At 34.7% G+C, this 24,352-nt stretch overlaps 2 protein-coding genes across 22 annotated transcripts in view; one reads left to right on the top strand and one right to left on the bottom strand.

Annotated features, from left to right (window-relative positions):
- The window catches only part of obsl1b (obscurin like cytoskeletal adaptor 1b), a 40,905-nt gene extending 26,193 nt beyond the window's left edge, over positions 1 to 14,712 (top strand). For all 20 annotated transcript variants that reach the window (XM_056465771.1, XM_056465772.1, XM_056465775.1 and 17 more), the window contains 7 exons: positions 3,105 to 3,217; positions 3,357 to 3,510; positions 4,305 to 4,466; positions 4,582 to 4,686; positions 7,585 to 7,851; positions 11,753 to 12,022; positions 13,021 to 14,712. In XM_056465771.1, the coding sequence (XP_056321746.1) occupies positions 3,105 to 3,217; positions 3,357 to 3,510; positions 4,305 to 4,466; positions 4,582 to 4,686; positions 7,585 to 7,851; positions 11,753 to 12,022; positions 13,021 to 13,031 (1,082 nt within the window). In that variant the 3' untranslated portion in view covers positions 13,032 to 14,712. The remainder of the gene's footprint in view (positions 1 to 3,104; positions 3,218 to 3,356; positions 3,511 to 4,304; positions 4,467 to 4,581; positions 4,687 to 7,584; positions 7,852 to 11,752; positions 12,023 to 13,020) is intronic.
- A 3,943-nt stretch (positions 14,713 to 18,655) lies between these two features.
- ctdsp1 (CTD (carboxy-terminal domain, RNA polymerase II, polypeptide A) small phosphatase 1) overlaps positions 18,656 to 24,352 on the bottom strand; it is a 58,079-nt gene continuing 52,382 nt past the window's right edge. For both annotated transcript variants that reach the window (XM_056465769.1, XM_056465768.1), the window contains 2 exons: positions 22,817 to 23,002; positions 18,656 to 20,625 (listed from right to left, as the gene is read on the bottom strand). In XM_056465769.1, coding sequence (XP_056321744.1) covers positions 20,497 to 20,625; positions 22,817 to 23,002 — 315 coding nt within the window. In that variant the 3' untranslated portion in view covers positions 18,656 to 20,496. The remainder of the gene's footprint in view (positions 20,626 to 22,816; positions 23,003 to 24,352) is intronic.

Below are 24,352 nucleotides of genomic sequence, written 5' to 3'. Positions count from 1 at the left end.
GATGGCACACTGGAGTAGTTTTATATACAAATGCCCATGAGAAACAGCACTTGAGCATTCAACTTAGTCAAGTTGGCTTTTGTCACAAAATTAATGTAAACTGCTTGCTATGAACACTCTTGCAATTGCTTAAATCTTTCCTAACTTTATTAATGATCATGCTTACTGTAACTGAAGTTAAACCGCAGGAAAGTATCTGAAATCTTCCGACACTGCCAGAACTTAATTGGAGGGAAAATATGATCACAACAGCAATTAATCAACTGTCAGTGAACATCTTAAACCAATGACCAAGACCACAGATTTTAGCCTATAGGATTCCAGTAATCTTTTAGGATTTCCTAATCTCCTAGGATCTCACATGACCAAATCGTGACTGATATCGCAGTGTGAGCAGAACTTAATATCAACAAGTCAAATACAGAGCGCTTTCCAACTAGCCTAAAAGGCACAGATCACTGCCACAACACAAAAAAACTCAAAATTACCTGACTTTCAAAATCCCTAGCAGATACATTAACCAATAAAGGTCAGGCAAATACATTTTTGTGTCATTATGCCATGCCAGGTTGCTTGCACTCATCTATCTTTTGTTTCTTAATTCCCTTGGCAACAATTAACTTATAAGGGGTGGAATCTGTTCACGAGAGGTAAGAGGGTCCAGGGCAATGATGTAAGTCCTCAAACTGGTTAAATTTCAGATGCTGATGACAGTACAATGGCATGGACAGACAGCTTTGCTACTGCTCTTACCATGTGTCAGGTTACACATATAAAAAGATAGGGATCACATGATCAGACTCCAGCTACCGAAGCATTTTAAACATTCACAAGCATAAGGTGCTGGTGTAAGGTAATCTATTCTATGCCAAGTCACTCAATAGGGCTTATCCTTTGGAGTCACAGAGCTGTCACAGAGAATAACAGTAACATGTAAATGACACTACAACAAAGGACTTAACAAAAGTCCTCTAGGCACAAAGCTGGGGTATGGTTAAACAATCTCCTGTTGTAACAAACAGATTGACATGTACGCAGTTTGATTCATGATCATAAAAGTCAAACGGGGGCAAGCAGAGGTCAATTATTTTTAATAAAATAGTGACTTGTTTTGAAGGTCACTGCCTTTTAATGGACTATATCCACAGAAAGTGTTTTTCAGCCACTGATAAACTTCTAGTGAATGGTTAATGTAACTTTTTCAATCTCATAAGGTTCCTTTTACAGCATCGACATTGTAACTTAATCAAAATATGATCGTTTAATAGACCTAAGCATTCATTTAATTTTTAAAGCGTAAAACAAAATAAAGGCTATGCCATTAGTGACCATTCCACAATGCCATTGAAAATACTGTGGTAAATTAAATTAAGATAAATACAAAAGACATGGCGTGGAACAATGGAATTTAATTCAGTGCATCTTGTCCAGTCTGAGACCCACTTTATATTGTGTATCAATCAGGCAGGGAAGATCATCTATTTTTAAAGAAACCAGATGTGAAATCAGGGTGTCTGCTGGGTCTTAAAAAGTCTTACATTTCTAAAACTTAATTTTAGGCCTTAAAAAGTCTTAAATTCACTGAAATATTGTGTTGTAGGTCTTAAATCATTTTAAACAGTCTTTATTTTGCTTTGCCCAAGTAAAACTACTCAGTCGGCTGACATCCAGCCAAAGACCAACAATAGATCTCAATAAAACCTTATTTTTATATTATTTTCTTATTTTTATCTTTGTTGCAAAGAGATATATTTCACAACAGCTATTAGAAATTTTCACAGAAAATTCCCCCAATAAAATTCCTTAATCAGGGAAAAAAAAATAAAAATAATTACACAATTCCTCATGATAATATCAGGCCATTAGAAAAATGTCTTAAGTCTTTAATCCTGTATAAGTCTAAGATTTCAAACCTGCAGACACCCTGTAAATGCAGCGATTTTGTAATGTACTGACGTTTCACTGGTAGCACATTTGCTGGCTTACTGAAAATTAAAAGTCCCTGTGCATATACCCCATTGTGATCAAAATGGCTGTGGTTCTCTTTCAAATGAAGTCTAACAATACAGCTTCTCTTTTACTTAACCATAAGTGTATAACAGTAGTGGAAAGAGTACTGAAATATCATACTTAAGTAAAAGTACCATTACCTAAAAATGTAGTGCGAGTAAAAGTATCTGTCATAAATATTACTCAAAGTATAAGTAAAAAGACCTTTCAAAAGTACTCAAGAGTAGTGAGTATTATGCTGTGAAAAGCTGATGCATTTACATGTAATTTGTGGATGTGTGTTAAAGTATCATTATATAGTACATTTAGTGATTGCCCAGCAGGCACACAACATCATAAGACATTAATATTAGGTCAGATTCAGGTTGTGATGTCAGGTGACCAAAATTCAATGTCTAGCCAGTGTCTAAGGACGTTATTTTGATGTCCAATAACGACGTCAAGTGATGCTGATATTTGGTTGTGTTTAGGTTGTGTTAGAAAGCCAAAATCCAACATCAAGCAAAGATCTTAAACCAATATCACATTGACGTCAAATACTGACATTATTTTGTCAGGCATGGCAACTAAAATCCAGCATCTGATAGACATCATAGTGGCAATATCCACACAATGTCAAGCTGTAACATCATTAGACATTGATATTTGGTTGATTTTAGGTAGGTAGTTGGACACTGACGTCGGCCTGACGTTGAGTTTTGACATCAACCTGATTTTTATTTACAAACAAAATGCAACATCCCCATGATGCTGGGGTACAACGTCAATCTGATGTCATGTTGACTCCTGTGCCTACTGGGTGTTTAAGGCCATGTCGGTCATCGTACAGTAAACATCCGTCATCTTCTCATCAGTGACATGCATATAAACAGTATCTAGGTCTGCAGGTTGAAGGAAAGTAGTAGAGTAAAACTACAGATACAGCACTAAAAATTTACTCAAGGGAAAGTAAAAGTATACACTTTTAAAACTTTTTAGTAAATTACAATTCCTGAGAAAAACTATTCAATTACAATAATTTGAGTACATCACTGATATCTAACGTGTTGAAAGCAGTTTTTGCATATACTGACAAGACTTCTTTGTTTTCTCAGAAATCCCAGTTTCAATCCTGAAAAAGCTTGATGATATCAGACAACCAGAGGGATCTGGGGTAACCCTTGAATGCGAGTTATCACGCCACAACATAGACATTAAATGGACAAAGGTAATATTATATTCCTGCCCCCATTACATTAAATTCATATAATTTTACATTCATATGAGTCCCAAGTCAATTGCTAATAATTATTTAAATTGGCAGTTAAAAAAAAAAAAGAAATAAAAAGGATGTCTTATACTTTCAGAATGAAGTTCAGCTTAAACCAGGTAAAAACCATCGTATTTACTCAATGGGAAGAAAGTGCTTTCTTCAAATACTGAAGTGTGAGTTGGGAGACTCTGGATTATATGTGTGTGATGCTGGGGATGCCACAACATCATGTTCGGTGGATATCTATGGTAAATCATTAAATGCCTGTTATAACTACATTTATCTGCATACTTTACTGTTGGGACTTTATGGAATACTTCATTAAAACCTTTACTTCAATAAACAACTTTAAATCCCCTGCCAAAATAATTAAATCCAAGAACAACACTGCCATCTATTGGTGTAACAATTTTAAAAATAGGAAGCTATTTCATTTGCAGTGTTTTAACTGGTTAAATTATATAATAGACTAGAGTATACTTAACAGTATGGGTCATACATTTTGTATGATTGTTATTCTAAATAAATCTCACGTTGTTTAATATGATACAATATTTAAATGGTCAAATGTAGTCGACATATTGTAAGAATAAAGGATTTTCAGTTTTTCTAGATTCTAGTCTTTTTATGTGTCGCCTCATGGCAATAAGGTCGCTGGTTCAAGTCCCGGCTGGGCCAGTTGGCATGTCTCTGTGGAGTTTGCATGTTCTCCTTCCTCCGGGTGCTCTGGTTTCACCCAAATACATGGGGTATAGGTGAATTGAATGAACTAAATTGGCCGTAGTGTGTGTGTGAATGAGTGTGTATGGATGTTTCCCGGTACTGGGTTACAGCTGGAAGGGCATCCGCTGTGTATAACATATGCTGGATAAGTTGGCAGTTCATTCCGCTGTGGTGACCCCTGATGAATAAAAAGACTAAGCCGAAAGAAAATGAATGAATATTAAACTTTTAAACTAAAGTTTGTTAGACAAGTTTGTTGGACTAATTTAAAACATGATCAAACCTTATCTAGCCTTTTGCTTGTTTGTTTGTTAAACAGAGAGAGAGCTTGAGATACTGCAAAGCTTAGAGGATCTGGACATTCAAGAAGACCAGAATGCGGTGTTCATGTGTGAAGTGTCTCTGGACGATGTGCCTGGAGAATGGTTTAAGAATGGAGAAAAGATAAAACCGACCAGCACAATTAAGATTCGTCAGGAAGGTTATTCTATCGCTAAATTTTGCTCTCTTCTAAAAAGGAAACCACAGTGAATATTTAAATGAATATCCGATCATGACTTGTCTGTGCCATGTTTGTTTTTTGTTTTGTTACACAGCGAATAAGCACTTCCTCCTTATATGCAATGTTAAAGAAGACGATTCAGGAGAGATCAAGTTTTTAGCCAAGAATGTGGAGTCTACAGCTTACCTTGAGGTGGAAGGTCTGTATTTAATTCAAGTCAAGCACACACTACAAAATCAAATCCCCTTTGATGACTACTCAATTGTATGACATTTCAAACTAGTTTGAAACATGGTTAACCAGACATCAGAGGCCTGTTGCACAAACCAGTTTATGTTTTTACCCAGGTAAATTTTCAGGCTTAAGATGTTGAGTTTCATCAGATGTTTTCACCTTGGCAACTTAACAACTAACCTGTTCCAGAGTTTAATTCTCTGAGCACAGTGACATTATATTTTTATATGCAAGTATGTGTGTGTGTAATCTCTGATGCAACAAAGCCACACCCAGTCCCACTCCCTTGTCTCTTTTTGTTCCAAATGAAAGCCTTTTACACTAAAAGCCTTTTTTAATCAAACTCGTCTTTTGTTGCTTTTTATTAATTTATATTATATGAATTATACTTATTTATACATTAAAATAGGATCCAAATCCCTCCCATTTTGACCGCAACGTGACGTAGGAGTGCGGTTTCCCCACACACCGAATTGATGGACAGCCGCGTATTAACCTGTTTCCGTAGTAAGGCTTATAATCATATCAACAAGACAGGACGTGCGCAAAGCAACCGGGATTAAAAGATCTGTTCAGCTCTCTGTGATCATCAGTCATCATCAAATGTGATCAAGAATAAGTTTTACAAGTTTAAAATGTTTTAAAACAGTGCATGTTTGTAATGAATTACAGCGATTTACTTCAGCTTTACTTTATCACCACAACAGAGTGTCAGTACAATTATAAGAGGAAATGCTTCAATCCCAGTTTGTGGACATTAAATCAGGTTTATTTTATACATTAACATAATGGATATCCATACAGCAGTGGATATTAATGTGCAAAAACAGTTCAAAGTTAAACACGCGCGCTGTGTGTGTGTGTGAGTGTGTGTCCGCTGTGTGTATGTGTCTCCGCTGCGTGTGTGTGTGTGTGTCTGTGTGTGTGACTTTGTAACGACATTGTGTGTGACTCATCACAGAAAGACTTGAATTATCTCCACAACAAACACATCAAATAATCATTTGGGAAAGTTCTTACTGTAATATTTCTCACAAGCGTTACGTGAGATCTGTGAGATCTGTCTGTTATCTGATGCAGCCGAGGCGGAGACTGGGGCATACTCTGACAGGCACGTGGGAACGGTGGGTGAGGAGAACTAGCATTAAAGGCAAAGGCACCAAAAACAACTACACTGTTCAGAGCAGAAATTTCCAATATTCTGAAAGGTATAATAAATAATCTGATGGGTGTTTTGAGCTGAAATTTTACAGACACATTCTGGAGACACAAAAGACTTATCTTAAATCTTGAAAAAAGGGTGAAAAATAGGTGCGCTTTAATTAAAATCAGTTAACTGATTTGCATTGATATAATAATGTCTTTAAAATGCCTTCTCAAACGTTTGCTGCATTTATTTATTCCTTGAATAAGTGCTTATATTTACTATGTTTCTGATAATGATATTTCTGAACCTTTAGCAGAACGATTCTCTTATCATAGTTGAATCAAACTGGCTCTCTCATGTTTTGTGTATCTGGCTGTTTGCTGTACGTGTTTCACTTTCATGTGGTTAATCACAAATTCTAGTAGTGATGCACCGATATTGATTTTTGGGCCGTTATCGATCACCAATAACTCTTTAGATTGATAGGCAGATAACCGATATACTGCATAGGCTGATAAATATAAATGTTTCAAAACCTTATATTTTTATACAGTGAAAACCTGATTTTATTTTTAAAACTTCATAAAAGTCTAAAGTGATCTTAGAATAGCCTAAAAAAACAACAAGATGATTATATGAACCTATATTCAAGATTTCACATAAATCAGCATGCCAAAAATAAATTATATTACATTTATTATATATTGTAATATATATATATATATATATATATATATATATATATATATATATATATATATATATATATATATATATATATATATATATATATTACATTTGAAAATAAATTATAATACATAGGTAATTAAGATGCAACTTGACTGTTGCATAAAAATAATAGGTTAAATAACAAAACGAAATTTAATTGACAAACAAGTAAAATAAAAATATTTTAAGTAAAATGAAAATGAAAGAACTAAGAACTGAAACCAGCTGAAATGTAATGTATACTACTAATGTATATACTGTAATGTATAATTGTTAGTCGCTGGGTCATTTGACACTTTTATTACCACACTCCCACAAGATTGTCTCCCTTGTGCTTACACAAAAAAGTAATCTTTCATTTATACACATGTAATATTTTTCCTGAGGCAACTTTAACCAAAATACACGATGACTCTCTATCAAACATTTCTACAATGATAAGAAATGTGGTTACTTTCAGAGTTATTAACGAACAGTAATACCACACAAAGAAAGGACTGACTTTGAAGGAATAAACTATGTGAGGAAAGCTCCATTACAGTGCACCGTACAAGTTTGACCCACGAATGCACGAGGCAGGCAGTTCTGTACAATTACGTAATCTTTAAACTTAAAGATATCGGGCTAATTTTGATATCAGGCTGATAATGTTAACATTAAAAATAGCATTTATCAGCCGATTTCAATATGGCCACCGATATATCGTGCATCCCTAAATTCTAGAATAAACCCAGAGAATGATTATTTCAAACATTGTGAAACCACTTAACCATGTTGGATTTGTTTGGTTTTGTCCACCCAAAACTTACTCTAGAACCTGGAGTTTGTTCAGCTTGTTTTGTGCAACAGGCCTCTGGTAATTTACGCACCCTGACAAATATGAAAGCCTGATGAAAATGACAACATTCACTGTAGTTTTACAATTGATAAAAATAAATGTCATTGTTATAGCAATTTCACAATGCTTAAAACTTTTAATCCATGCAGCATTACCAGCAAACATTGTGAAACCACTGCAGGATAAAACTGTTCTGGAGAAAACCCGTGCCATAATGGACTGCACACTAACAAATCCCCGCTGCAGCATTCGCTGGTATAAGGGACCTAATGTCATCCTGCCCTCAGAGCACTTTGAGATCTGCAGTGAAGGGTGCTATCGAAAACTTGTGATCCAGCAGGTGCTGCTGGAGGATGAGGGCACCTATAGTGTTCAAGTAGGAAACTACACATCTTCAGCAAGACTAACTGTTGAAGGTGAGACTATTTCAGTCCTCTGAAACCAATTATACAAGAATAACATTATGTAACATCTTGGGTTCTACACGCCCTGCTCTGGGAGGGATTTGAGCCAACGTTTGAGAGCACAGCCTCAAGCTTCAGTCATTGGTGTGTTTCTTGAGGCCATGGGAGAAAAGTTAAACCACATAGTTCTTACTAACTGGCCTTAGTTACACTCACCCCCTAAACCCTACCCACATCTGGGTCACGACACCAGCAGAATCCTTATAGTTGTAATCATTCCTCTCCCGAAAATTTTTTTCTCATGTTAGATGACAGACAGACAGACAGGCAGATAGATAGATAGATAGATAGATAGATAGATAGATAGATAGATAGATAGATAGATAGATAGATATTTGTTCTTTTCAATGCAAGGAAATATTTTTTTCAAACAATGCTACGCAAATGTTGTAATCCATCATCCATTTCCAAGTTTATTTAATTTTTGTTATGTGGAAGCAGATTGTTTTCTCACAATGTGCAAGACTTTCAAAGAGATTATCAACCTGCAGTGAACGGCATCTATTTAGGATACAAACCTATGTTTTTCTATTAATAATATAATATTAATAGGCCTATAAGATTTTCTATATGACGCCAAAATCAATTATAGCATATTGGCTAAACTATTTCTTTTATTTTACGGTTTGAGGTGACTTTTCTCCTTAATTAGACATGTAGCCTACAGATCATTAGCCTAATAACTTCCGTTTCTTAGAACACAAATCAATCATCCACGATTACCTCATTCATTCGGGCGTTTATTCGACGCCAAATATGACACGCGCTTCTTAACATGGTCATAACATCATTCCTTAAGCAATTTGTGCATTTTAAACTACTTTAGGTCAGTAAATCTCTAGACCGCCACGACGGTTCAACTTACCTCAGCCACCTGTATGCTTAAAGGAGGAAAAGTCCGTTGCAGTTATCACAACGAACACCGGCAGATGGCGGTGTTTAACAAGTAGAACTGTAGGCTACAACTGCTGGTCACATACAGTTGAAGTCAGAATTATTAGCCCCCCAGAATTATTAGTCCCCCTGCTTATTTTTTCCTTAATTTTTTGTTTAAAGGAGAGATTTTTTTTAACACATTTCTAGACATAATAGTTTTTATAACTCATTTCTAATAACTGATTTATTTTATCTTTGCCATGATGACAGTACATAATATTTTACTTGGCATTTTTCAAGGCACTAGTGCAGTTTAAAGTGACATTTAAAGGCCTAACTAGGTTAATTAGGAAAGTTAGGGTAATTAAGCAATTCATTGTATAACGATGATTTGTTCTGTAGACTATTAAAAAATATAGCTTAAAAAGGCTAATAATTTTGACCTTAAAAAGGTTTTTAGAAAATTAAAAACTGCTTTTATTCTAGCCGAAATAAAACAATTTCTCCAGAAGAAAAATATAATCAGACATACTGTGAAAATTGGCTTGCTCTGTTAACCATCATTTAAAAAAGAAAAAAAAAAGTTCAAAGGGGGCTAATAATTCTGACTTCATCTGTACATGTGTATCAAAAAGTGAAATCATTATTCATTAGCCAAATTAAACTAGTGTTTTTCAAATCTAGGAAAAAGGAACAGGGACTGCACTGTGGTGCGGAGGGTAGCACACTCGCCTCACAGCAAGAAAGTCGCTGGTTCGCATCTTGGCTGGGTTTCTGTTTGGTTCCTGTTTTGGTTTGGTTGGCGTTTCTGTGTGGAGTTTGCATGTTCTCCCCGTGTTTGCGTGGGTTTCCTCCAGGTGCTCCGGTTTCCCCCACAAGTCCAAAGACATACTGTATAGGTGAATTAGGTGGTATAGGTGAATTCAGTAGGCTAAATTGTCCATAGTGTATGTTTGTGAATGAGTGTGTATAGATGTTTCCCAGTGATGGGTTGTGGCTGGAAGGGCATCCGCTGCTTAAACATATGCTGGATAAGTTGGCGGTTCATTCTGTTGTGGCAAGCCCAGATTAATAAAAGGGACTAAGCCGAAAAGAAATGAATGAATGAAAAAGGAACATACAAAATGTTTACAGAAATATATTTGTGTTATTGTGGTACCATGTGTAAAAAAAATACTGCTGCATTTTTTAAGATAGGATTCAATAAAAGTATTAAGTAATATTTCATTTTGATAATACTGAAGTATACATAGAAATGTGCTTTTTAATAAAACAATAAAAACAAAAATACAATAATTTTGTTTATTTATCAAGAAGCAATAGTAAAAAAAAAACTATAGCAAAATTTGACTCTAAAATAAAGGTGTCTTGCAAAAAGTGTTTTTCATAGTGAAACTAAAGAAACTTGAATAATTCCCCAAATACCTTTTCAAGAGTTATATAAGACCTTTTCATATATAAAATGACAGATTGTACCTCATTACAGTTAAAGAGAAAGCAATATATTTAATTTTCATTTTTAAAGCTTTAGTTGATAAATTATCACAGCATATATCTAGTTTGTTGGTGTACTGTTCAAATACTTACAACACCAGATCAGCAGTTATATTCTTAAGATGCCATTTTTTCACACAGAATTAGGTCGATCTGCATTCTCTAAGTATGCTCCAAATGTATGGAATGCGCTTCAACATATACTACATATGAAATCCGTACCATCTATCAGTAGATTTAAAAATATTTTAAAGACTGTCAATTTAGACCAGCGCACATGTTTTAACAATTGATTATGGTTTATACTGTTTTTGTGTGTTTATGTGTTGTGACATGTATTTATTTTATTTTTTTTGGTAACTTTGTCCTATGCTGCCTGTCTTGACCAGGGCTCCCTGGTAGAAGAGATATTGTATCTCAATGGGACATTCCTGGTTAAATAAATAAATAAATACATAAATAAATAAATAAATAAATAAATAAATAAATAAATAAATAAATAAATAAATAAATAAGTAAAAGAGTTCACACTTAGCTGATGATTGATTACAAAGTTTGTTTGGCATGCTGTCCTGGGAGAGAGCCCTGAGCTCATAAGATCCACGAGCCCAGGGCTCCCTACTGTTGCAGGGCGAGAGGGGAGTTTGAGCTTAGGTAGATCTCAAAACTTCTCTGCTGTTGTAGCTAATAAAAAAATAGGAATTGCTGTGAAGCGATAACTACTTACTAGGAGCACATCTATGGTGCCGACTTGGATTAGTCAATAAACTTAAGTTGCATGTTTTTAGACAGTGGGAGGAAACCGGGGGACCCCCACGCATGTACGGGGAGAACATGTAAACTCTGCACAGAAACGTCAGCTGGCTTGGTAAGGACTAAAACCAGTAACATTCTTGCTGTGAGGCAACAGTGCTAACCACTGGGCCACTGTCCCACCCATCTAGGAAAGGAGTAGGGGTGAAAGAGGGGATTCTTCTAAAAAACGAAGATGGCTGTTATATGGAACTTAGGGTATTTATGGTGACTTAGGAATTGTCTGATTGGTGAATCATGAATTGGCTAATGCAGGACCAGCTGTGTTCAATCATAATCATGTGATCTTCTCAAAATTAGTTTGTAAATAAACTTCACTTAGTGAAAAGCTCTTCAAAAAACATTTATTTTCATAGAGAAAGAACGTTTTTATAATCAAAGCCACTTTTTCCACTCTATATAAAAACCTTTATGGATGTTAAAGCCATCAATGCCAGTAAAGAACTTTTAGGTCATCCAGAAATAAAAAATTATCTTTACAGAACTATATTAAATAGTTTAGTAAATATAAATATAAATATTTAGTATATTAAAGTGATTGACTGTGCAATTACACTGGGAAAAGGCTGGTCAAGACTACACTAGACTGTGTAAACTAAAATAATTGCATTTGCATAAGTGTGATAATTTAACCAATGTGTATATTGGCTCTTCCTCTGTGTTGCAACAGCTCAGTCGATCCTGATGGTGCGGGAACTGCAGGATGTGAATGTAACCGCTCCTGCAGATGCATGCTTTGAATGTGAGATCTCTTTGCCTGTGGCCAAGGCACCTACGTGGACCCTCAATGGGGAGACGCTGTATCCTAGTCCTAAAGTAGTGCTGGAAAAAATGGGAACTGTTCATAGGCTCACTTTTAAACAAACATCAGAAGAATTGAGCGGCACCGTGTGCTTTATCACAGGGAGAACCAAAAGCACAGCACAGCTGTGTGTCAGAAGTAAGTCATATATTGGGTTATACAGCTGAAGTTTTTTTTTTTTTTTCAAATTATGTTCAACAGAGCAAGTTTTTTTACACAGTGTTCCTTTTTTTTTTCTTCTGGAATAAGTCATATTTGCTTTATTTCGGCTAGAATTAAAGCAGTTTTTAATAAAAAAAAAAACATTTTAAGGTCAAAGTTAATATTAGCCCTCTTAAGCAAATTTTTTTTCGGTTGTCTACAGAACAAACCCTCGTTATACAATGAATTGCTTAATTACCAACACAATCTCACAGCAATTCGTAACTTTTTGATTTAGTGGCTAATTCGTATGAATTCGTACGATCTAATTCGTACATTTTCGTACGATTTGCTCATCCCCCAATGACAGTTGGGTTTAGGGGTGGGGTTAGGTGCCACGCCTCCTTTTTAAAATAGTACAATTTCGTACGACTGAAATTTCGTACGAATTCGTACGAATTAGCCACTAAACTGACAAAACGTAAAATACTTACGTATTTTCGTGAGATCAGGCTGTAATTACCCTAACTTGCCTAATTAACCTAGTTTAAGCCTTTAAATTGCACTTTAAGATGAAAACTAGTATTTTGAAAAATATCTAGTAAAATATTATTTACTGTCATCATGGCAAAGATAAAATAAATCAGTTATTAGGAATGAGTTATTAAAACTATTATGTTGTGTTCTGTAATCTTCTTTCGGTAAACAGAAATTGGGGGAAAAATATACAGGGGGCTCATAATTCTGACTTCAACTATACATCATAAATACTTACTACACATATATACTGCGTATCATTGCCTTTACTCTGAATATGAGATGTCTCTGATGCCTATTCTTAGACATGGAGTCTGGACTTGTTTTAATAAGAACTTGATACACACTTGATACTAATAGCAGGGGACATGTGATTTACAGTAGTATCCAATTGAGGTTAAAAAGGTTATGAAGTGACTGTTGACTTATTGATCTTTGTTTTTCTCTCTTTTTTGCAGGAAACAACTGAGAAACAACACATGCACTTAGTGCATAATACTCAACTTGCTTTTTAAATGTAAAAATACCAAATGAAATGATAAAGCTCACATTTCTTTTAATATATCTGAAAGTGAGCCTAACAAGAATTTAAAATCCAAATATATATTTTGTGTATATTATATGCCATTCTAAGTGGTTCATCACACATGTATAAAATTCTTTAAATGGCACCTATGATGAAAATCATCTATTGTAAGATGTTTGGACTGAACTGTTTAGGTATAGTGTGTCCACAGTCATATTGGGGTGATATAAACAAAATAAGTCTCTTTTTTAAATTTCCTGACGTTAAAATAAGACCCAAATCCCTCCCATTTTGAGGCTGACTGCAACGTGACATAGGGGTGCAGTTTCCCTGCCCACCGAATTGATTGACAGCCCCGTATTAACATGTCTCGGTAGTAACGCATATAATCACATCAACAAGACAGGACATGCACAACGATCTAAAAGATCTGTTCAGCTCTCTGTGATCATCAGTCATTATCAAATGTGATCAAGAATAAGTTTTACAAGTTAAAAAGTTTTAAAACAGTGCATGTTTGTAATGAAGAACATCGATTTATTTCAGCTTTACTTATCACCACAGCCCCGTGTCAGTATTTAATCCCGGTTTGTGGACGTTAAATCAGGTTTAATTTTGTACATCAACACAACGGATATTCATACAGCAGTGGATATTAACGTGTATCCTGTCACATTTGCCGTGCAAAAACAGTGCAAACTTAAACATGAGCTGTGTGTGTCTGTGTGTGCGGGAACTTTGAAACGACATTGTGTGTGACTCATCGTTGCAGAAAGACCTGCATTAACTCCACAACAAATACATCAAATAATCATCGGTAAAGTTCTTAGTTCTGTAATATTTCTCACAAACCTTACGTGAGATCTGCTTCCCTCATGTCACTGTGATGTTAATCTGACACAGCCGAGTCGGAGACTGAGGCACACTCTGACAGGCATGTGGGAATGGTGGATGGCGAGAACTGGCATCAAAAACAGCTACATTGTGTTCAGAGCAGAATATTTCAATATTCTGAAAGCTAATAATATAAATATAATATATTCTGAAAGCTATAATAAATAATCTGATGGGATTTCAGATTCTGGAGACACAAAAGACTTATCTTAAATCTTGAAAAAGGGATGAAATAGGTGTCCTTTAAATCCTCATGCTTTCTAAATCTTGGATCAAACACATTGGGCTTTAGAAACTAACAAACTTGTGGAATCACCCGTGTTGGCACAACTTAAATTTCTAGCCTTTTTTAAACATTTTATTTAGGATTTTATTTGGCAATTTGTGTACTACTGTATATCATTGTATAGATATCCTTTTTGTGTGTTTTTTTTAAATATTAGATAAAAGTGAGGTTAAGGCATGTAATAAAAATATGCAGGGCCAAAGATGATTAAAAGAGGGTTTGGGACGGAAAGAAAAACTTTAGAGTAGGCTATGTAACAAACACAATGAGTTCATGAATCAATTTTACCAAGTAGGAAAACATTTACAAATACAGTACATGGAAATGCTTTTGAGTTTGCTTCTGTTGTATTCAGAAAGCATTTCACAATTCTTGCCTTTTACTAAAGTATCTAAATGAATGTTCCCATGTTTATCAATACCTTTCAATAAAATTTGAAAACTATTATATTTGAAGTGTGTTGTTTGATTAATAGTCTGTACAGCCTGGAAAAAATATTCTCCTTAAAGTGAACATTGCAATTTACAGTTCAAGAGTTCACACTTAGCTGATGGTTGATCATAAAGCTTGTTTGGCATGCTGTCCTCGGAAAGAGCCCTGAGCTCATAAGATCCTCAAGCCTGGGGCTCCCCTGCAAGGCGAGAGGGGAGTTTGAGCTCAGGTAGATCACAAGAACTTCTCTGCTGTGATAGCTAATGAACAGATAGTGATTGATCTTGAGATATAACTACTTACTTAGGTGCATGTCTATGGTGCCGATTTGGATTAGTCAATTTAACTTAAGTTGCATGTTTTTGGACGATGGGAGGAAACCGAGTAACCCGGGGGAAACCCACATGAGCATGGGGAGAACGTGTAAACTTCGCACAGAAACGTTGGCTGGCTTGGTAAGGACTAGAACCAGTGACGTTCTTGCTGTGAGGTAACAGTGCTAACCACTGGGCCACCGTGCCACACATCTAGGAAAGAAGGAGGAGTAAGGGTGGAAGGGGGGATTCTTCAAAACAAAGAAGGCTGTTATATGAAACTTAGGGTATTTATAGTGACTTAGGAATCATCCGGTGAAACATAAATTGGATAATACGGGTCCAACCGCAAGGAATCATAAGCAAGTGATCCTCACAAAATTAGTATAAAATAAACTTCACTTAGTTACTGATTTGATCATTATTTACTCATCCTTGTGCTTTGCCAAACCTGTTTGACTATTAACTTTTGTAGAAACACCAGTGTTTTTCCAGCCATTTTATAGGTAACATTAAAAAAGTGGTTTGTGACATTTCCCTTGGCTCATGTGATTTTCTGTCGTGTCGTCCTTTTAATGTTAAAAATACATAATACTTTTAAGTCACAAACCACTACATTTCACAGTAAACAAAGCAGTTTCAGGAATAAAGTATATATATATATATATATATATATATATATATATATATATATATATATATATATATATATATATATATATATATATATATATAAAAAACATTTATACATTAGCGCACAGAGCAATTCTGCTCAAATGGAAAAATCCTGTTCCACCCACCTAAATAATAATACATTTTTAAAATGTATTTAGTGTTTACAATGCAAAACCAATTAGATCCACGTATTTGGTAAACAAAGCAAGTAATATTAGTGAACCATTTAAAAACTGAATAAGCATAAATATACATACATTCACACAGGTAAATACAATGATGGGCTAAAAATCCGCGGAAATCTGCAGATTTCTGCATATGCAGCTTCCGTGTGGGCCTACTAATACCCTACAAATATATATATATATATATATATTTTTTTTTTTTGTAATTTATTTATTTTTTTACTTTTTTGTTATTATTATCATTATTAACATTGCTAAGGTTTATACAAATACTTGTAATATTAGACTAAAGTGATCGACAGCTATGTTTTGTTCTATTGTAGGTAAGGGTTGTAGGGTTTGCGAATGGATATTTAAAAATTTATAAAAAATATTTAAACAAAAAAAACATTAAATTACTTCCTAATAAAAACTGAGAGAACTGTATTAAGCAAGAACGATTGATTTTAAGTGATCTCTCTCTCTCGTTCACTCTGTTTAAAGCTGTTAACGTTTGCTTAAATATTATTTTGTTTAGCTTTTGTTATTGTAAAAATACTTTCTATATGTGACGCTAGGGGGAGACATTTTGCTTCAATACTTTTTAAGAATAGAACCATTTTCTTAAAGCGACAGTTCACCTAAAACTGAAAATGTCTTCATTAACTCATCGTCCACTTGCTTCAAACCTGTTTGACTTCCATTCTTCATTTCAACACAAAAGAAGATAACTCTAAACTTCCACAAAAGTTGAACAATTTTAACCATTGACCTACACTGTACTTGTTTTCTGTGGATGTCAATGGCTACTCGTTTCCAACATTCTTCAAACTATCTTCTTTTGTGTTTAACTGAAGAAGATTGCAACCACTTGAGGGCGAGTAAATTTTCAATTTTAGATGGACTATCCTTTTAAGGCAATCTTTTTTTATACTTCTTTTTTTACATTTGATAAATGACGCTTAATGACAATAAAGCTAAAATATAAAGATAAAAATGGCTTTAATGCACATTAAAAAAACAAAACAAAAACGAAGCTAACTACTTAAGGCAGATAAAAAAAACTAATACAAAGCTGACAAACCTTGAGGCTAAACCACATTACATTTTTGGTTCGAACCAAAACTAGAATTTCCTTCAACTTTCTTATTCAACAAATAAAGAGCATTTGTTGTCTCACTCATATGGACCTATTGCATAAGCAGACCAATGTGAGAAGTCCTAATGTGATTGATGAATAGTCAGAGCTTGGAGAATGTACCAAGTCAGACATGAGATTCGGTAACATCCCTGCGTCATCAGTTTCAAATGTTAAAAGACTCGACGTACCCATGTATCAGGTAAATGCCCAGCTGTACTTCACTGAATTTTATGTATTTTTGTTTTCATCTCAGATTTGAACCCTGCTTAAAATAATAAATCAATTGTGTGTGTGTGATGTATAATAATAATAATAATAATAATAATAATAATAATAATAATAATAAAAGAAACTACTGAAATATACTCATTTATGTTACAGGACATCCAATTCCAAAAAAACATTTACAGGCCACTTTACTAGGTACACCTGTCCAACTGCTCGTTAATGCAAATTTCTAATCAGCCAATCACATGGCAGCAACTCAATGCATTTAGGCATGTACACATAATCATGACGATCTGCTGCAGTTCAAACCGAGCATCAGAATAGGGAGGAAAGGTCATTTAAGTGACTTTGAACGTGGAATGGTTGTTGGTGCCAGATGGGCTGGTCTGAGTATTTCAGAAGCTGCTGATCTACTGGGATTTTCACACACAACCATCTCTGAGTTTACAGTGAATGATCCGAAAGAGAAAATATCCAGTGAGCGGCAGTTCTGTGGGCACAAATGCCTTGTTGATGCCAATAGAAAGAGGAGAATGGCCAGACTGGTTTAAGCTGATAGAAAGACAACAGTAACTCAAATAACCACTCATTCAAGGCAAAAGTGGGTCCAACCCAGTACTAGTGAGGTGTACCTAATAAAGTGGCCAGTGAGTGTATAATCCCAGATTAAAACAGAGGGGGAAATTAAACCACAAAAAAGGCAGGAAAATATTAAGATTGTACTTTTCTAAAGCCCTCCAAAAAAAATCTTGAACCATGTCCACTTATAGCTGTTCTTGGGATATTTGTTCATTTTGAGATGTTTAATAAATATGAAAGACAAGCCATGTTATTTGGTATGGTAATTGCCAAAAGGGTGATTTTGAGAAAGTGGAAAACTGAATCTGTACCTAAATCTGGTATGTGGGGTAGAGATATTGTAAACATGCTTGCTTTGGAGAGGTTGAGATGTATCAATATTGACAAATTTCAGATATTTAATAAAACATGGGGACAGATATTAGAACACCTTAATGCATTGGAAGAAACGCAATCTAACCAATAACCTCATTCAATAACATAGTAACTAAAGATTGAGTGTATTCACGGTTATTCACTATTCATAATCTATAATATTCTTAATAATGTGCCCAAACTATTATTTGACAATAAAACTGCAGTCAGGATAATGCATTTTGCATTTTGCATTTTGCAATGCTTTTATGCATTACCTGACCAGCTAAATTATATTTTGCTTTCATGGGCTCTGTGTTCTGTCGTTCGGTTGTTCTGTCATAGGTTAGTGTTTTTTATATGTATTATATTGTAGTGTATTGAATTGGGTGTTTTTTGTTTTCTTCTGTATTTTGTTGTAGTTTTATAAAAAGCACATAAATAAACGTTTAAAAAAAAATAGATTGTACTTTTTAGGAATCAAAAACTCAACACTCAAGTTGTCATTTAAGCTTTTATGAATAACAAAATCATATTTTTTTTCTCCATGGCACAGCACTATTTTCATTAATATGACAAATATAGAAGGATAGCGTGTGTTCCGCCATCACAGAGTCTATTTAAAAAGTCAAACACTGAAAAATGGACAAAACACCAGTATTAAAAACCATAACATCGTCATTCCACTTTCTCCTGGACACATGAACATCATCACCAATACGTCTCAAAACATCAACATTGGCACTTGCGAAAACAATCAGCCCAGACGCAGCGCTGAGCAGATGTTCAATCCCCATGAGGAAAACCATCCATATTAAAATGGCACAATTACCAAGAAGGCACGTCAACCGCACGATAACAGGGGCTCTCCAGTCCACGCTACGGCACGCTTTAAGCCAATGACCAAATCACTTTCTCAACCAACCATCTGACAGCTTAGTGATCTAATGGAGAGTTAAGGCATTACGAACATCTGTTTCCACTGACAAATCAAGCTTTGATTCCAGTATTCTTTACCTGTTTTGATTAATATAAACACACAAATGGCATACTGTTATGAATTTAAAACAATGCAGTATCGAACAAACTGATTTCGTAAATAAGACCGCTTTGATATTGTCTTTTTTTGCTACAGTAATTTAAGGCCACAATGAAGGACCTCGCATTAGACAAAATAAAGCAAACTGTATATGATACAAAAGGTGCATTAGCTTAACCTTCAGAGTGAAAATGGGCCGTACGACACAGGCCAATTTCCCTTTCTTGCATCTGTTGCTTTGCAAAACTTGAATTTCAAGTGCTGGCTGATTGCATCAAGACTCTTTCCTATATCTGGTTTAGAAACTAAAAGGGAGAAGGAAAAATAAAGGTAAAATGAATGCTTGTTTCGGAGCCCAATTATGTTGTTTAGATTAAAAAATAAGAACAACAGCATATAGTTCAATGTGATTGCCATTCATGGGTTAATCTTGAGGTAAACTTATTAAACACAGGCAATGAGGGAGGCGGTTTAACTCAAGATATGAGCCCAAGAGGAGAAAGTCATTTCTTAAAGAAACATATTCTCTAATCACCAACCAAACAGGACAATACACTTGCTTCATTTAACAGGGCTTCCCTCGACCATGAAAATGAAGAGTTTGGCATAGGAGTAACACATCTTTGGGTGAAATCACATGAGCCGCATTTTTACATCTGAATCAAATAGAAATAATAAATTGCCTAAAGAAAACAGAATATTTATATTATAATTTTCAAGACAATTAACCAAATTTCCCCCATATTATTACAATAATGCTTCAGGACATTGCTTTTTTTCCATTATTATACACAATGGCAGTTTTCATTACTGTGATACAGTACTTTTTAACAAATAAATTAAAGGCAGTACAACAAATACAACCATAATGTATAAATACAATACAATTTTAATATATTATCATGTTTTTTACACATTACAGTAATATATAAGTTTGCATTTCCTGCATTATTGCAAAAAAATATAAATTGGGGGGAAAATGTGCTTAGCTGATGCGTTTTCTTTAAGCAAAATACGATTTCCTATGTGAAAACCTATCGCCAGCTTTCCTGAAAATCACCCAATCGAGTGTCAAAACAATCAGCTTCTTGATTCACCATTTTATGCATGTAATGGATAAAGCAGTCCTTCACAGTTCTGTCTTTTTTCTCTCTCTCTCTCTATTAAACAATCACGTGAATGGAATTGTGGGTAGGTGATGAGGACTGAGCTAGTGGCTGGTCCTGTTAGGGGGAAGCAGTGTGGCGCTCTGGGCCCCGCAGCCTCCCTGGCCCCAAAGTGACAGCTGCTTTTAGTGTCATGCTAACTAGTAGTCCTTTGCTGCTTGAGCACAGTGTAGACGTTATCCACTTTACTCAGTCTCTCAAAAAACGGGATGAGATCCAGCAGCTCTGTGTCAGACATGTCATCAAACCAGGAGGCTACAGGTACCTAAACGTGACAGGAGAAGAAGAGTTTGTGTTCAGAAATACTAAGATATAAAACAAAAACATTCATTTATTTAAGCTTTAATATTGTCAGCAACAATGGCTTTACGAAAAGGTTTTGCTAATTAATGAATTTACTAACTGAAGTAATAATGAACATTACTTTTAAAGCATTTATTAATCCTATTCAACATTTACTAATGCATTATTGAAACAAAAATTCATAATTGTTAACATTATCATGAATAACTTTATTTCCTCTAACTAAAATCAATAAAGATAAATCCTGTAATAAATTATATTAATTATTAATTGTTTGTTTATGCTATGAAATACATTAACTAATACATCCCTTATTGTAAAGAATTGATAAAATAGTCAAAATGAAACATACACCCATTCAAATTAATAATAATAATAATAACTATTATTATTATTATTATTATTATTATTATTATTATTATTAATATTGTTATTATTAAATAACTTTCATTTTAATGTATGATAAAAATCTGAATATTACTGCAGGCTAAACCATGTAAAAGTACATTTTTATACATTCTCTGAATTAAAATGTTATATGTCACTATTTAAAGAGCCCCTATTATGCATTAAAAAGGTCATATTTTGGTTTTGGGAGTCTCCAACAACAGGCTGACATGCATGCAACGTAAAAAAACACTTTCATTGTCTTATAATATGCATTTAATTTTACCTAATTATCCAAACAACTCCTATATGATTTGTTCAGCGATTCATTTGTTCCCAAACCCCTGCTTAACGCGCTGCTAATCTGCGCTGATTGGTCTGATGACCCAGTCTGTTGTAATTGGTCAACTGCATTCAGCTCAAGCTCACGAACGCATTTAAATCCATAAAAAATTCGACACTCGTCGCGTTTTCAACATGGTTTTAGATAGATGACAAGTAACAAAACACAATTAAATACATATTTTAAAGGCTAAATAAAACGAGGCGGCAACCATTTTAATTGCACTTACTTAAACTTGTGAAATGGAAAAAGAAACTGATCCATGAACTGTGTACGGATAAAGTTCATGTCAAGCTCTGACAAAGTCCCATACATCAATAGTCTTTTCTGATCCTTGAGGGTAGACTATTAATCACCAGAACGTTCACTTATCATCAGTCACAATCAGTCCCACACACACCTGCACTCTGATAGCATTTGAAAGGAAAGGCACGTTTACGTTTTACCAGAACCAGCACTTCATATTTGGTATTGATTCATGTCAACGTCGATAAGAACAGACAAAAGATCCGGACGAACAACAAATCATTTAAATGACCCTGAATCTAATCCTTTATTAAAAAAATTATAAATTCACTTAGTGCTGTGTTACACACTGCATGGGAGGTCATTTTCAAAAACCAATACTAGAGGCTCTTTAAATATGAGCATTCTACTAAAATGCTTTACATAAATCACAAATAGTTTTTTCTTTCATATTCAATAAATAAGAATGAGTCTTGTATGAACAATTCAGCACAAAGTATATACAACTCTATCTATTTTCAAAGTAGTAACAGTTTCTCCAGCCTATTCTCATGAGAAAATGTAACTATTTTACATATTGGTGAAAAAGTCTTTGTACAAACTTATTAGACTTCATTTGTATGAAAATGTAACATTTTTAACGACCCAACCATCACTGGGGGATAGCCAATTCACACTAAAATGTACTAATTAAATCATACAAATTATACAGTAAATCAAAAGGTTTCAATTGCAGTGAGACTGTTGGTTTCTCTATTGATTAAAAAGTATAGAATCACCTCTTATAGCGGGGGTGTCAAATTTAATTCCTGGAAGGCCGCAGCCCTGCACAGTTTAGTTCCAGCTCTGCTTCAACACACCTATCTGTAGGTATCAAACAAGCCTAAAGCACTCAATCAGTTTGATCATGTGTGTTTAATCAGGTGTGGAACTAAACTGTGCAGAGCTGCGGCCCTCCAGGAACTGAGTTTGACACCTGTGTCTTAGTTTATGTGCAGGTCATTACATTCGCCATTTTTGAAAATATATATGGTCAATGTTAGTTAGTCTGATATAGATTTTTTATTTTACAGTCTGATATGTGCAGTGATAAATATATTCTCATGAGGTTTAGCAAAACTCTATTAGCAGTAATAAGCGCATTAGTATCACAGAACAAAGAAAGGCAGTAACGTACAGCATTGTCTGGGTGGAATATGTAGGAGGCTGGCGAGTTGTCCACAATGATGACTTTGTTGAGATCCCTGCCTAGACGGCTTAGGTCCTTGACATAATTTCCACGATGGAACACACAGGATTCCCGGAAAAGACGGTTTCGGAAAGCTCCCCATTTGTCCAGCAGATCCGAGACAGGATCAGCATACTAGAAAAAAACAAAAACCACAGGAAAGTGAAAAACAGTTAGACTGAAATGGAAAAGCATCAACAAAATACTTCATATTTTTTATATTCATACACACATGTGGGTTAAAGATGTGAAATCCCATTTTAAAGTCAACATCAGAATGAACATAAAAACATTATTTTGTACAGAAAAAAAGATCAAATGCAAATAAAAGTTTCTACTTAATTTTCAAATCATGTTTATGAAATGGCTAAATATGGTGCAATAATGTTCCATGACCACTTAGTTTAACAGAATGTTTATGTAAAATTAATACATACTTTTTTTTAAATCTGTATGTTATAAATTCTTTTGCTAAGACTTTAATATAGGAACCGATTTTTACTATCAACTAGTGCCTTATTACCTGTTATTAAGATATTGGCTGTTTATTAGTACTTATAAAGTACATATGCTTCACAATCTTCTTCTACAAATCTAATTCTACTCAATACCTAATCCCAACGATTACCTTAATAACTATTAAAAGGAAGCAAAATTGGAGTTTATTGAGCTAAAAGTTATCGCTAAGGGCGGCACAGTGGCTCAGCACTACCTCACAGCAAGAAGATTGCTGGTTTGAATCCTGGCTTGGGCCAGTCTGCATTTCTGTGTGGAGTTTGCATGTTCTCCCAGTGTTGGCATGGGTTTTCTCCGGGTGCTCCGGTTTCCTCCACAGTCTAAATACATGCACTATAGGTGAATTGAATAAACGAAATTGTGTACGTGTATGAGTGTTTCCAATACTGGGTTGTGGCTGGAAGGGAATCAGCTGCATAAAACATATGCTAGAATAGTTGATGCTTTATTCAACTGATAGAGACTAAGTCAAGGGAAAATGAATGAAATTATAGCTAATGGTTTCTTAAAAGTGAGAATTGCACCTTAAAAAAGGAGTGAGCAATAAATTATTTAAAATTTTAAAACCTTTTAGCTATACAGCGCAGTTGTCAACTAGAAGAGGGCGTTACAGACTGTGAAAGAGTATGGCAGACCATTTTACTTCATCTAAAAATCCCAATCACAAACTAATTTACTATAACTTATCATAGAACCTACAGGACCCCACTTAAAAGACATCGTAACAATGCCTCCTTTAGTCCTCCCTGTGATAAATGTACTGACCAGGAACTTTGATCTTTTTTTTCATATGATGTGGAAATGTTGAAAAGTACAAAAATTTTGGAATGAGGTCTGTGTTATCTTATCTAAAATTATTGAATATCCAGCATCAGTGAATCCTTCCATTCTATTACTAAGCGATTATTCTACATTGAATCTCACCAAGCTACAAAAAGCTCTTTGGCTGGCTGGTTTAACTTCTGCAAA

This window comes from Danio aesculapii, chromosome 9 (genome assembly GCF_903798145.1).
Source record: "Danio aesculapii chromosome 9, fDanAes4.1, whole genome shotgun sequence".
Taxonomy (NCBI): domain Eukaryota; kingdom Metazoa; phylum Chordata; class Actinopteri; order Cypriniformes; family Danionidae; genus Danio; species Danio aesculapii.
The sequence above is the reverse complement of the archived record's forward strand: the minus strand, read 5'-3'. Positions and strand labels throughout refer to the sequence as shown.